Genomic DNA, 15,533 nt, shown 5'->3' with positions numbered 1-15,533 from the left:
GCGCTGCCAGCTAAAAACGCACTAGCGAGGCAGCCTGGCATGCCCGCGGTAAAGGTCAGCGGCTGCCGGCGGCCCGGGGGAACAGCCGAGCACGGCTGCCCGCTCCGCCGCCGCCCACCTCGCCTCAGGCGGGCGAGCGGGCAACCACGGGAAGCGGCCGCGGCGCAGCACGTCACTCCCCGCAGCCCCGCCGCGCGACAGTGACGCTCACCGACGTTAAGGAAGTGACGCGTGCGCGTTCGGCGTGGGCGGGTCGCGCGTCGCTGCGGTGAGGCGTCCCGGGTGCCGGGCAGCGAGGCGAGTACTGCGCCGGGGCCGCCGGCGGGGCCGCGGCCTGCCCGGCTCGGGCAGAGGCCAGGCGGGGGGGGGGGAGGCGGCGCCCCCCGGAGCCCCTCGCGTTTCCATCCCGGCCGGGCCTCGTCGCCAGCCGCGAGGGAGAGCCTTCGGCCGGCCCCGGGCTTGCTCGCAGAGAGAGGTGGTGAAGCACGGGAGCTTGGGGACCGGTGGAGGGGCGGGTGGAGGGGGGGTCCGGGGTCCCTCGAGGGGAGCTGGCCGGTGCGCGGGGTTGTCACGGCACTTGTTGCCCGAACGCGGGGCCGAGCCCGTCGCGTGCGTGTGCGGAGGCGATGAAAGAAAACCGTGAGCTGGGACCGAGATCCGCGGGCAGCCGTGCTAGGAGAGATTGCTGATGAAGCCCGCCTGCCTTATTAATGTCTTCCTGCAAGTTAATAACACTTGTTTCTCCCCGAAGGTGACAAAAATTACATCCTTTCAAAAGACAGTCTCACCTTGAAGGCTCCAGACAGTAATCAGCTCCAGGCTTGCCTTGGTAGGTCAGTCCAGTGTTAATTTCCAAACAGCTAAGATGCTTTATGTTCTACTTCAAAGCTGAATTGGGACACTAAAGTGTACAGCCAACTGTTCTCATCAGTGTTTTCACTGGCAAGTCTTACCCTGTTTCAAAAACTTGTATTTTTTGGTTTTGGACATGTTAAGTTGCCTATGTTTTTGTTACGCCGTAGTGTTCAGAGCGTGACCATTTACACACAAGACTGAGTTCCCTCTCTGGCGAGGAGAGTAATTTTTACAGGTTGTTTTATTTGTCTTGATATCAGTGTTTTCCAGGAGTATTCCGTATAGTTGTCTTTAAGAAGTTTTGGCCACTTTTTTCTTTTTGGTTGTGGAAATGAGCGTGGAGAAGCCTTTGGGGGAAGGACTCATGGAGGAGTAGACTACTAGGTGTTTTGAAACAAGAATTTCTCATAAAGAAACGTGTTTGTTGTTTTGCTTATTTTTATTTGGGCACAGTCTTCATGAGGAACTTTGTGTGTGTGAATGTTCTTATAATGATGTGGCTCTTCTTTGTTGCCTTTGAGCAGAGGATGCCAACAGACAACAGCCACCTGCCAGACAGTATGCAAGAACAAGACCCTGTTACTACTTCAAGCAATAATTGCCTGCATAATGCTGAGGAATTGGGAATTGAACAAGAAAATGGCATTTGTAACAGTGACCCGGGTAATAGTATTAGAGTTCCCAACTCTGCCAGCCAGTCATCCACTTCCACAGCTGTTCCTTTGGAGGTGCCCAGAAGAGGACACCCCCTTTTACAGATCAACAGGCAGCAGATTCAGTCCATCTCATATAGTGCACAGGCTGCTGAGCTCAAAGGTTTAGGAGTTGATGTCTATGACCAGGATGTATTGGAGCAAGGAGTTCTTCAGCAAGTAGATAATGCAATTAATGAAGCTAATAAAGCAACAAAAATAGCTGATGCGGAGAAGGAATATCAGTCAGTGTTGGATGACTTAAGGTAAATTGTGTCCTTTCTCACTGTTCCTTTCTGTTACTGACTATCTAATGAGGCTTGGTGTCTCATGTTTTTAAAAGCTGGAAGATGAAAAGCTGTTTTGAAAACACTAGATTACATGTACTCTTCTGAGTCACCTGCCTTTTAAAAAAGAAAATATTTTTCACATCAGAACAATGCTTCATTGCTCTTATTTGACTAATTCAGTCATGCATCAAGGCAGTAGAGGACAGTGCATCTCCTTTTTCTTCTTTGTCTCCTACCTTACCAAGATGCATGTCTGTTTTCTGGGCAGTGTAGAATTGCATTATACTCTATTATTCAAAGTAATAATCAGAAAAAGTGCCACTTCTTCAATTCTGTATGCTTCATAGTATCTGCTTCTGGTTATGTGCTTTCTGTAACTTTGATGACTCGTATCATGAGTGTGCTACAACCAAAACAACCTTATCACAAGTGCTTGTATGAAGTATTTAAGGACACCTTAAAAGAATCAAATGCTTAATTAACATGGTATATTGATAGCAGAAGACTTTGAGGGATGGGAGCCTCTTTCGAGTTTTGATCTTGGATCTCCCTTTCTGTTTCTAGTCTCATTGTAGAGTTACTGTGTGAACTACTGCAGGTAAATAATTCTACCTGTGGATCTTTCTCTGTATTGCATTAATGTTGGGTTTTAGTGCTCAAGAGTGCTGTAGGTCTCCATGACCTATGTGAACTCTCGCATAGCTCTCTTATTATGCATATGCTTAATTTTATGCATTTCATTAATTTTCCAGTTTGGGTGTGGAGATGCGAAGTTAAGTAAGTTTCCAAGACTGGAACCTAATTTCAGATGTTATGTAGCAGAAGGACATAATGTGTAAGATGGTCATTGAGAGGACAAATGGAGCAGTGTAACCATTGCAATTAGATTATGCAGTTATTGAAAGAATGGTGCAGGGCATTATCACTTAGTTGATATTTTCCTGGTTTTCTTTAAGAAGCATCCTATGATTTTTCTTACCCCCCTATTTTCACCTTCTGCTTAAAGTCGTAAAATGAGATTTACATGAGGGGATGCAAATGGTTTATGCAGACCTGTAGAACCTCATCTGTATAAGATGTAACGTGCAAGTCTGAAAGTTGATTTTGGAGAAGATCAGCAGAGATATAGCTGTCTTGTTGAGCAGAGGGACTAACAAAAGTAAAGATGTACGAGTAGAGCATGATAGAGTTGGTTAAAGTCCTGTAGCACAGTGAATGCATGACTAGAGGTAGAATCAGGCAAGAAATAGTTTTTGAGCAGTTGGCATGGAGTTCATGGTAGAAGCTGCATGATTCTATAATATACACACAAATTTAAGCAGAAGGAGGAGAATAAAAAATGGTTGCCTGTTTAAATCCTGCAGTCCTGTTAAGTAAAGCTTTGTGGAAGAAGACGGTAGCTGTATGTGTTAAGAGACCCTAGGGCCAAGGAAGCAAGAGCCAAAAGGTAGGAGACATGCAAGAAGGTGGTATACTTAAAGCAACAAAACAGAAGACTAACAAAGGGGATGGGATGGTTCAAAGTGTTGAAAGAGAATGGAGAAGTGAAGATGGCAGTGATAGCTGGGGAGCTGGTAGAATACGTCTCCTAGGAGAACAGTGGTAGAATCCAAATTAGAGCTGGAGAGAAATGTGGCCCAGCAATTTCCTCCCTGACAATTGAGGAGACTTATGTAGTGCTTTTCTTTGCATATGAGGGGAATAATGGCGGCTTTGCAGGTGTTGTAAAGAGTTTTCTTTGACATTTTTCATAATGCTTTGAGATGCTAATTTGTGTATCCTTACGAAATCTGCTATTTGAATCAACAAACCTAGATTTGGTGCTTCTGATGGTGGGGCGGTATCTCCTTCCTTGCGAACGAATTCAACAGCAGAAACAGATGATACTAGGTTAAAATATGTGGTTCAACCTTAATTTCATATTCTATATGGAAACATGAAAAATGGTAGTGCGTGAGTAAGGAAAGTTTAATGTTATGTGCTGTTAATTCTTTGAGCTAGTCTGTCTTCCTGAAACTGTATTTGTATCTTGTAATCTATTCTTTTTGTAAAAGAGGTGTTGTAAAGGTAAAAGAAATAGCCTTCCTTATAATAATGGCATCAAACTATTAAAACAGTTTTAGAAAATGAAAACATGGGATTTTCCACTCAGATTTTTGTTTTGTCTTTTGTTTACCATGAATAATAAAAGCAACCACTATCACTTGCTTATTATCATCATCAGACTCGTAACTTTTGAGTACTAAATATTGCAGTGGTTTAAGTTTCCTTGCCTTTGGAATTCTAGTATTAGCAAAATTTTGTTTAAAAATATTTTATGATGTACAACTTTTTAAAGTGTTTAGTATTTCCAGTGTTGTTTAAATATAAGATGCTTATTTAGAAACTTACCTTTAGTCCTTTTTAAATCTTACCTTAAATTTCCTGGAATTTCTAAATTGTCTGAATCAAGAATGTGGTATTTTTCTTTCTGGAGTTGACTATTACATTGCAATCTTCTTGTTTTTTCAGATCATGTACAACATCTCTGAAACAAATAAATAAAATTATTGAGCAACTTTCACCTCAAGCAGCCAACAACAAAGATATAAACAGAAAACTAGATTCTGTAAAACGGCAAAAATATAACAAGGTGATTGGATTATGTTAATTTCCTACTGACAATACTTAGCTTGTGCTTTGGCTTAAGGTTTGGATTATGTGATACAATTCTTGCTTAATTATATAGTGCAGAGTCAGTCTACAATTGCTGTTCCTTCCCTTTTAAATGGTTTAATTTTCTACCAAAAAATGTAAATAACTAAATTAAAGATGTGAAAGTAAGAGCTGAAATTTTTTTTTTATTCTAAGTTTCAGAACAAGCTGTAAAACTGAAATTCCAGGACCTGCTCAGAAAACTGATTTGCATTAATTTAATTAAATCCCTCCCAGTAGTATTTGGAGAATTAGCAAAGCATTGTTAGGGCACGATTCAATAGCTGACCTAAATCTCGGCTCTTGTGGTCTTCATTCCCTACCTTCCTTTTCTTAATCCTCTTTCATGGTCTGTATCTTTCTTGTACCAGTACATATCATTCCTTCCTGTGAGCCATTTTAACTCAGTGATTTGGCAGAAACTGCTCCAGCCTTTTTCTGCCAGAGTAGTAAGTTAAAGGAGCTTGTAGAGCAATCTATCAGGCATCAGGGTAATGTAAGCAATAGACCTGTACAGCTGTGAACAGGAAGAAGGAGATCTGAGAAGAGGGAAACTTCTGGTCAGGACACTTGATCAGCTCACCATCTGATGGAAATTCACCTTAGTATTTTTTCTAATGATAAACCTGACTGAGAAACTTAATTGTCCTTTGCCCTCAGACACTTCTTCCCAGTCTCAGGCCATTTGCCACGGAATCATGCAGTTGTTTGTTTTTTAACCTTGACCATTTCAGCAACTTGGATAACACTGCTCACAGTTTGGCCAATTAAGGGAGTGAGGGGGACAGTACTGAACAGTGGCACAGGGCTAGGAACAAGTAGCTGGAAGTAGTGGGAAGAAATGCATTAAATCAGACTTAAAGAGTCTGATCACTAAAGAGTGATCATGTAATTGGACACTATTTTACTTGTTTTCATATTGAAGTAATTTATGCAAGTGTTAGTTGCAGGGAAAGTTCAGACCTCATTGAGTGTTCATTGTTAGCCATCTCTAACAGTCCTTGAAGTGTAAGAATAAATCCCTGTATGAAAACTATAATTTGTAAAAGTAGTCCCAATAACCTCAAGAGTGTTTTCGAGGCTGTTTGGAGGCTGGCAGTGTATTTAAACCTGGTCTTGAGCTACCTTATGCACGGAGAAGTGCTTTTTAGTACTCTTCCTTTTGTAGTATTTAAGAAAAAATAAATGGTTAAAGACAACTGAATTCTTCCATTATTGAGACAAATGGGAAATTAATGACTGGTAAAAGACAGCTATTTCCTTAGAGCTGTCATACAGGGAGTGTTTTATGTTATAAAGTACGCTGGTAGCAAGGATTATAGTGCATACACAGGAGATAATATATTGTACCATACATGAATATACTTACCCTTAGTGGTTTGATAAGTGCTACATGGGCAGGCTAGTGAACCATTCCTCACCAAAAAGAAAAAAAATTGCTCATTTTGCCATGAACTTGATTTTTACTGAAATACGTGCCTCTCTAGGTAAGGAAATATTTCCAAAGAATGGAGTTACAAATGTGGAAAGTTACATTGCCTATGTCTTTATTTTACTGGTCAGAATTTCTTGTTTCATAAGTGAAAGTTAGCGACACCAAGGAATCACAATGTCACCAGTAAATACACAGTTGAGGATATTACAATCAGATAAAAGGTGTAACAGTAGAGCTAGCTATGAATTATTTTCATAGCAGGAATGAACTATACTTGTTATAGCATCTGTAATGTTGATTTTTTCACTTATTTTTTTTAAAGTAATTTCACTTTTCATAGTTTTTGCTGTTAAATTAGCTGTGACCACTCCTGAATTAACCATGTACAACCATATATTAGGATGATGGACTGATTTACAATTTCAGTTTCTTTCTAACAAAACATTCCAACACTACTGGGATGATAAATAAATCTTATAGCTGTTTTTAGTGGCTTGTTAACCATCAACCCAGCCTTGCAAATCATGAACAAATCTTTTGGGGTTCTCTGCGCATCTCACAATCTGCTTGATGGGTTTCCTTCACTAGAATCAACACATTCATAAAATGACCTCAAAAGATGTACATAAAAATGCACAATGTGCATGTGAAATTTGTGTATAAGCAATCTGATCTTACTGTATGCATATTGTAAGATGATTGTACACACAAAATTGTATGTGTTCTGTGGGTTGGAGCCCTACAGATATTGTGGTGACACTTTTTTGCACTTTTTTTGTTTCAAATGCAATACTGTGAACATTTGAATATGAGATTCTGGTGGAAAATACTGCAAGTGTATTTATTTAAGTCTTGTTTAAAAGGATTGCAAGTGTATGAACCAGATTAAAAATTAAATTATGTATCTACTTGTCATTCAAGGAGCAACAGCTGAAGAAGATCAAGGCAAAACAAAAGCGTCTCCAAGCAATTCTTGGTGGAACGGAGATTCTTGATAAAGTAAATGAGATTGAATTAGAGGAAGATGAAGGTATGGGAGAAGGCTGAAAGTTCTGTTCTACTTTGATGTAATGCTTTTTGTTGTTGTTGTTTGAAGCTAGTTTGCAAGATCTTTGCCAATAAGGAAGTAAATTTCAGTGGTTTGCTTTTAATGAGAGAGTTAAGAACAGTTACTCTCTGCACCTGCAAAATTGCAGATCTTGGCATATTCATGTGGGAAATTTTAAAAAATGGATGTTAATCCGTGTTCAGCTCAGTAGGGATGGCTGAGGCACATTAGAGTATTGGGCTTAATAAATTGGAAATTCTAACATTTTTTTCACAGCTAATTTGATAAAGATGACTAACATCATGACTGAATTACATTTTATATGCTGGATGCTATCAATCAGCATTAACAAAATTGTTTTTTCTTACTGTTGGGATGTATCACTAGAAATGGAAGGGGGAAGTGCTTCTCTTTTTCAGGCTGCACTGTGATTTAAAAAAAAAGTAAAATAAAATAAGGCTTCTTCCAAAGCAGGATATTTATTCTCTCTGTTTCACTAGGTGTTCTTTATCACTACTGTCTGCAAACTGAGCTTGGATTTTGTAACTCCAGCTTGGCTGTGTCTTGGCCACAATCACTAATCTGCAGTATTCTGCAGGGCAAGTTTGGACCCCATTGACATTTGCGCATCACCTTTGGGTTATATTATTGTGTGCAGAGGTGTAAACTCTTTGTGCTATTTGTCCATTGCAGATGTGGCTGCAGTGGATTCCAGATCTCACAAAGCTCATGCTTCCCTCCTGATTCAACAAAACTTAGAGGAGTCAAAACCTCAGTAAACTTTTCTTGGTAGAAAAGCATCTTTAATCCTCTTTCTTTGAATGGGTTTATGCAGTAAAACTCAGGCACCTGGTGTGATGCGATGTAACTAGGAAGTGAATGGACCACAAGACAGAAGAAATGGAGTTGAGCAGTTCCCATAGTTTGAGAAACTAAGGTGGTGGAGAGGGAGGTGTTTCATGCCCGATGCATCATCATTACTTGTTAAATGTGTTTTGGTGATAAATACAGCGCTTCAGATGGAACCATATACAGTAGCATGCAGTGCTGGCAATTGTGGTACAGCTATTTAGAAATTTTGGACCCTAATAATAGATTTCAGGCTGGAATTCCCCTTCAGCTTCCTGAATTCAAGAGCTTTTCCCCCTCTTTGGTTTTAAACATCAATTAGTTTGTGTTAATATGTATAGTAACTGAATGCAGTTTAACTGAAGAGCTCTTTTATGGCAATGTGCTGTGCAGCCAGTCCGACTTTTAAAGTCATAATTCTAATATTAGTATTGTAGAGTAGGAAGATGGGTTTTGGGGGGTTTTTTTGGTTTTGTTTTTGTTTTTTTGAAGCATGTGGGAAAGCAGTCTTTTATGTGTTTTGTAAGATTTGTGTCTGTCCTGATGGTAGTGTAAATGTCACATTTCAAGCTTATGAGTAGGACTGAAAAATCAATAATAAAATAGAAATGAACGATGTTGCTGCATATGGGAACGCAGTGGTTTCTTGCACTGAACATGGTGACATGGGTTGAATTGACAGCATAAGGAACACACCAGAGTTCATGTGCCACGGGGGACTGTAATTTTATGGTAATTCTTGCTCTGTGTGTTGTTTCAAAAGTATTTGCATTTTGATAGTATGTGTAATGTTTCCTATATGAAGTTTGAGAAGTAGTTTGAAGTAAAAGTTACAGTCTGACTTCTTCGGCCTTCTGTTTTGTTGGGTTTTGCCTATTTTGAACTTCAGGTATTATGTGTGACAAAAATTTGGACTTTTAAGTTGCATATAAAAACTGAACTGAATGTATATAAAACTTGAGGAGGGGGACCAAAACAAAACACCCTTGTTCCTGTGTTTGAGTTATTCAGAAGGTGTAAAAGGCATGCTGGATGTTCTGATTTTTGTTGTAGAACCTGGTCCATCATGTCTTGGCAGTATGCTTATGCCTGTTCAGGAAACAGAGTGGGAAGAGCTTATTCGTACTGGCCAGATGACTCCATTTGGAACTAAAATACCTCAGAAGCCAGAGAGGAATACCCGACGATTAATGCTAAATGAAGCATCTGATTTTGAGAAGTACTTAGCAGACCAAGCTAAGCTGTCATCTGAAAGAAAGAAGTTATCCCTTCACAAAGGAGCAAAGAAGAAAGCACAAGCCAAAAATGTTCAGTGTGTAGCTCCTGCATCTACTACAATGGAAAAAAGGGGTAAAGCCATGTCAAAAACAGAGAAGCGCTTAAAAGAACACATGAGAAAACTTCAGAAGCATGCCCTTCAGATTCAGTCAAAGGCAGAGATTCCAAAAGAAAAGAAATATCTTGAGGCCAAGAAGTTCAGGCGTAAACAGGAGGATGATAGTGGAGAGTCTGAGTATGTACCTGATGAGGAGCTCTTTGATCCAGAAGCAGCAGAAGAGGAGGAAGAGCAGGCATCTTCTCATGTTGAGAATGATTCTGATTATGAACTCAGGAATTTGTCAAGAAAAAGAAAATATTTGGTTAAGAGAGATTTTAAAGAAGCTGAAGATGATGCTGACTTCTTTCCAAGCTCTGAGGAAGAAGAGCATACACAGGGGAGGCGCAAAGTAAAGAGATGGAGAGATGATGGAGATGAAGACTATTATAAACAGAGACTAAGGTTAGTCCTAGACATTTTTATTAGTAACATTAACAAATGATGTTGAACATGCAAAGGGCAATGTCTGTAATACACTGCTAGGAATTGAAGTAAGGAAAACAAGACAGTCAAAATGATCATAGCCTTCCAAAAGGAATCAGACATACCTCTTAATTACAAGGACATTGCTGTTAGATTTTTCTGATTGTTATAGGTCCTTCAGTAATAAGCTATTTGTGTGTCAGTCTTTGTTTGTTGTTTGCAGAACTGTGAATGTGCCCAAAATCGAGTAGATATAAAACAGCATATTACTTGGCAGCTTTACACCTAAGTACTGCCTTTGTCTGTAGATCATAATACCTACCTTTCAAAAAAAAAAAAAAAAAAGTCTTCTGTTTGATAGGCAAAATTACAATGCAGACAGACAGTGCCCTCCCTCTTCAGAGGGATGGCACTTCTCCACTGAGAGAGAAATCTTTGGTTTGGAATGGGGTGAGATGCTTAGTTTTTGGCTTGAAATAATTAACTGCTAGTCAAGAAGAAATCATTTGAATAAATTATAGTTACATACTATTTTTGTAGAATCTGTTAGTTTATTGAAATCCGAGGCAATTACATACAGTTTATATGGCTAACGGTTTTATTTGAAAACCAATATTAAAAGGATCTTTTGAATTTAAACTTGTAAAAAAATGTATACTGGAAAGGACTATATCTATATTGTTTGATTATTAGCACATGGTCTCTTGCATAGCTTATATTAGAAGACATAAGTAATGAAGACTGGACATTTATACTGCTGTTAGTCAAGTCTAAAAAGAGCTGCTCAGTTTGACAGTGATTTTCCTCTCTTTGTTCTTGATGTGAACGAGGGTAAAAACATCCCTCTCTAAAGAGATAGTGATAATGGTGGTAGTAGTGGTGTTTTATGTTGCTATGATGACCTAAGGTTGTAAACTGAGTAAGGTTTCTAAGGAGAGTCTAGTATGTTAGGTGGGGAAATACAGCTAAGAACACAAGTTATTTTTTAAAATGGCAGCTGAAACACCTTGTGCTAATCTGTGATTTATGAAATTTGTATAACCTGTGTGTTGATGATCTCTCTGTAACTACAGTGTCCTGTTGAGATGTTTTCTCTACTGATGCTAACTAGACATGCCAGTGAAGTTAAGAGACATTTCGGCACATATTGAGAGTCAAAAGATCAAGATCACTAAAATGGTTGTTTTGTTTTAATTGTTCTCTAACCACTGGCATGTTGTCTCTTTTCTAGTGTAAGGGTTGAGCTTCATATAATGAACTTCAGCTTGTTGATAGCATGCTTACTTTTAATTAATTACCTTTAGTGAATGTCTTTCAAGTAGTTTTATAGTCCTCTAGAAAATGATGGATTCCAACTTGAAAACAGCTGCTCTAGAGTGAAAGGAAGATATATATTAGGGCTGTCAGCGAAGGGTGGTTGATGTAGCAGTGGTAAGGCCTAGCATAGGGACTTGGTTAATGCTTGGGAGACTCGAATTTTGCACTTCTATGGAAATATAAAATCTTACAGATTTAAGTGAACTCGTATCAGAGAAGGGGTCAAGAAGTAGAGGTATAAACACCATCTCTTTCTGTCGTGAGAGCCTGAGTTGCTGTGGAGGAGGAGGAGGTAACTTCTGACAAAGGTACTCACAGTTGTAGAATTACTGGTAAGAAAACCTCAGGTAGGAGGAGCCCAACTTCACTTTCACATCCCAGGTTACAAAGGCAGATCAGGAGCTGATATGAGGCAATAGGTTTGCAATCCCAGGATGCTGCTTTTCAAAGTTAGAGCATAGTTTATTGCTCTTGAATAGAAGATTTCAGCAAGAGGCTAATCTGAACAATGTCCAAAGGGTCAAAAAGAAATACGTTTTTTATTGGATGCATTAACAAAAATTAATTGTACTTAATTGGTAAAATATTTACTATTTTATTGAATAAAACTACTCTTCACATTTAAATTAGACGAATATTAAATCATTTTTAATTCAGTGTTTTCATCAAGACTAATTTATTTTGATTGAAAGTTTTAATATGACTCACAGTTTAAATTCATTCAAACATGTTTTTTAATAATGTTAAGATTGTGACAATTTATCTTTAGCAAAGTCATATCATAGACTACGTTTCTTTTGGTTACTAAAGTTACAATAAAAGCCTAAATGAATTTTAGAAATATCAATAACTGTAATTGCTACCAAAACACTACATCTCTTAAAAATTTCATAGCTACAGTTATTGTGGCTGTTAAGCTGCAGCTGTCCACATTGACGTTTTTATGCTGACACCCCCAGGTAATCTTCATTACGGGAAATGCCATGAGAAAATAAAATGTAGTGAATTAAGAAACATATTAAGAATGCTATAGAAATGCTGTCATTTGCTTACATTTATGTCTTGTTTCATGTCAGTTTTACTTTTGAATGCAAATGAATGGGTGAGATTATGGTATATTTTACCCCAGAGAGAGGCAGGGGAGAATCCTTTAGGATTCCTTTAGTCTTCTGAACATCTAGTCTTATGCTTGGCGCTGAATACAGTCCTACACTCTTAAAGATTGAAAATGAGTTTCCTTAACATTAAAACTTTAGAGATGGGACTTGAAGAGATTGGTCTGTGTCAAGGGGAAACTACAATGATGTTGTTAAAGCATGATAATTAGCTAACTGCAGGACTGCAAAGCATCTCTAGAACAAGAGACTGTTTTCAGAACAGGAGCTGGTGTTATCTGCAGTAAACAGGGCAGGCAGGAGAGCACCCGGCTCTTTCCTGCTAAAGGCTACTTGCAGTGGTCGGCCTAGTCACTCAAAGCAAGATGTGATCAGTGGAATGTGGAAAAGTAAAAGTTAGCTATACAGAATTCAGCTCATGCTCTCAGTAATTTCAGTTCTTTTCCCTTGCGTGGGTCTTGCCTTTCTCTAATTACTGTTACGGGTGCCATGTTGCTGTGCAGACACGCAGGGGAAAAATGTTCTGTTCTGAAAAGGTTAACATCTAAGGTGAATCATAACTTGCAAGAATAATGAACAGTAGCAAGGAACATCAGGGTTATGGAGAGTAAGGTAAGTAAGTAGGATACTGTCAAGCAGCTGAAGTGTAAGTTTAAGATTCAGTGAAAAGTAGCGTATCATTCCAAACTGTCCTTCATACTGCCTACTGCCAGCTGAACCCAGAGGATTAGGCAATCAGTCTCTAGGATGGTGCTGAATGTCTCAGAGACTTGATCCCCATCAACAGGTATGTTATCAATGTATATTTTGTCGTACTCAGCAGTGACCATCTTGGTCTAGAAGTGTTCAAAATTGGTGCTGCTGGAATCTTAACCTGTTGCCTCCTGCCCTGTGGAATGGTCAGGTCATGGCAGAGCCAGTTTCTTTGAAGACTATTGAATGAGTGAAAATGCACCTGGTTTTGGCTTCTTTTACTTAGGATCACAAAATAAAAGTAACATTGTATGCAGATTAAATGCATAGGAAATAAACCTTTTCTTTGTTCTCAACAAGAAAACTGCTGCATGGTTTTCTTGTATTATTCTCAAGACTTTGCAGATTTGGAAACTGCAGCTTATCAAGATTTTTTTGCATATTAATGTTTTGAGCATAACCAAGGAATTTTTGCTGCTTATAATATACGTAGTTAATGTGTTACACTATTGACATAACTAATACAGTATCTGCATAAGGTAATAGCTTGGAGTCAAAACAAAAAATTAGCAGTCTTATGGTCACTACTCCCGTAACATTTGTTGGTATGTATCTGCGTGCTGCTTCAAGGAAGGAATTGCATGTCATGTTATGGGAGATAAGTGCTATATCTGTGTTATCTTGTGTATTCTGTATAGTTTGTGGAGTACAGTTGTTTGAATTCTTTAATTGCTGTCAAGTGCTCAAAGGCAAGGCTAGGAAAGCTACTTCTTTCCATGCCTCCCAAGTGACATCCAGGCAGCTGAGTACCTGGAAGTTGTGGCTATCAGTGCAACAAAGCAGTTGATACAAAGAACCAAACCAAAAAAATAAAATTTGCTTAAAAATAAGTTGTTTTTCTCAAATCAGGTCAGTTTTCATGTGCTAGCTCTCTTCGAAATATCTGAGTCACTGAATATCTTGATGTTTCAGATTTATAAATTAAAAAAGGATTAAACATTACCTTTCCTGAAAGATACTTTCTTAGAGCATCCTAACTGCTCTTTAAAATGACAAAGCCAAGACACAAATGAAGATATATTTTGGCTCGCTTGCCAAGTACACCTTTCATTCTAAGCTCAAGTGTGTAATTGTCTACATCAGTCTTAATTTACTTGTGGAGACTTGCGGTACTAACTGCATGTATTTCATCTGTTAGGACATACCAATTAAATCCACCCAAGACATAAAAAGTTAGATCAGAAAAGTAATGCTGAATGCTTCAATTTAGCAAATTAGAATAATCTGTAAGGGATTCTTAGCTGTATAAAACAGAAAACATATTGTGCTTCACAAATGCAAACTATATTAAACACTCAGTTTGGTTCCTGACTGTATTTTTTTAAAAAATCAAATTGTGCTTATTACTGTTTTGGCTGCAGAATTTCTTTCTAGGGTATTGCAATAAGTGGGAAATGGGCTTAGTATCTGAATACATTATTTAGATGAAAGATTTAATTGTATGATATATAGCTTTTATACTGCACTTTCAGGATAATACTGTATTTATGTCAGTAAGCATGGACAACATAAAATAGATTTCTCAAAGGTCATGCTTTTATTTTCAAGAGACCTTGGTGATACAGTAAAACCTGTATTTTCTGATTGTTTAGGCATACTAATGATGTCTAACTGAGGTGCATAAGGAATATATTGACCAAATGGTCAGTATGTTACCATGTAATTAAGTCAACTTTGAGCTACTGCTGTTTCTCATTCTACAGTTTGACTTCTGGGGAAAGGTACAAGACCAGACTGACCAAGTGACTGATCTGGTCTAACGAATAGCGTTTGTCCTCCCATTGCTTCAGCCATTTAGATATTTACACTTTTTTAAAGAAAATGATGGTGTTTTAGTGTAGAATATCTTAATACAATGTCTTCCAGTAAGTTCACAGGCTTTCAAAAACTGAATAGCTTCTTCAAACTTTGAAAGTTGTTAGTGGTAACAACAAATTGCTGCTTTTTCTTTAAACTGGTAATCGAGGGCAAAAAAATATCCAGACCTTTGGAATGGATGTAGTACCAGAGCCTTCAATAGCACAGCTTTTCTAATTACACACTTCAGTAAAGTGTATACAGTGTATATAAAATACACTTTTCTTTAGGAAAATTAAGTATGGGATTTATTAGCTCGAATTCTAGACATACGTGTTTTCTAGATATCTAATAATTTTAAGAGAAATCCCAACATTGGTCACACTTCTTGCAGAAAATATAGTAGTTATATTAATGTAAAGTGCCTAAATTCCTGGACAGCTACGAGCTAATCTCAGAAATGTTTATTCGTGATTGTTTCTGGATCACTTTTTCTAATGTACACTAGAGGGCAATCTGTTTCTTCCCAGGGGAGACCGAAGCTCCAGTGTTGGCTAGTGGCGATTCCTATTGGAATATAGAATTAGAAGCAAACTCTTGTACAAATTATTGCCCTGCTTGAGTTTAATATGGACTCTTTACCTAGCTGTCACTTTGGAAGCTTTGTAATCTAGAATTGTTTTGATTTTACTGTAAGTAGGAGTTTTCTTTCTTGGTTTGAGTCTTGTCATAACCCAGTTAAAATAATCAAGTTCTGACATGTCTCAGTTCCAGTAATGACACAGTCTGAAGCAATGACTGTCAGCATTTGTCAATTTGAATCATTGATCTTTCTGGAACTCAGAAGAATAATTGACCATCTGTGCCTCATAGCCCAACATTGTAGT

At 38.4% G+C, this 15,533-nt stretch overlaps 1 protein-coding gene across 1 annotated transcript in view; it reads left to right on the top strand.

Annotated features, from left to right (window-relative positions):
• Positions 1 to 1,298: 1,298 nt before the first annotated feature.
• The window catches only part of ERCC6 (ERCC excision repair 6, chromatin remodeling factor), a 48,988-nt gene continuing 34,753 nt past the window's right edge, over positions 1,299 to 15,533 (top strand). The window contains exons 1-4 of the mRNA XM_052798810.1: positions 1,299 to 1,813; positions 4,349 to 4,469; positions 6,888 to 6,996; positions 8,917 to 9,643. Coding sequence (XP_052654770.1) covers positions 1,314 to 1,813; positions 4,349 to 4,469; positions 6,888 to 6,996; positions 8,917 to 9,643 — 1,457 coding nt within the window. The 5' untranslated portion in view covers positions 1,299 to 1,313. The remainder of the gene's footprint in view (positions 1,814 to 4,348; positions 4,470 to 6,887; positions 6,997 to 8,916; positions 9,644 to 15,533) is intronic.

Source organism: Harpia harpyja, chromosome 10, assembly GCF_026419915.1.
Source record: "Harpia harpyja isolate bHarHar1 chromosome 10, bHarHar1 primary haplotype, whole genome shotgun sequence".
In the NCBI taxonomy this organism is placed as follows: Eukaryota; Metazoa; Chordata; class Aves; order Accipitriformes; family Accipitridae; genus Harpia; species Harpia harpyja.
This window is presented reverse-complemented; position numbering and strand designations above follow the sequence as displayed.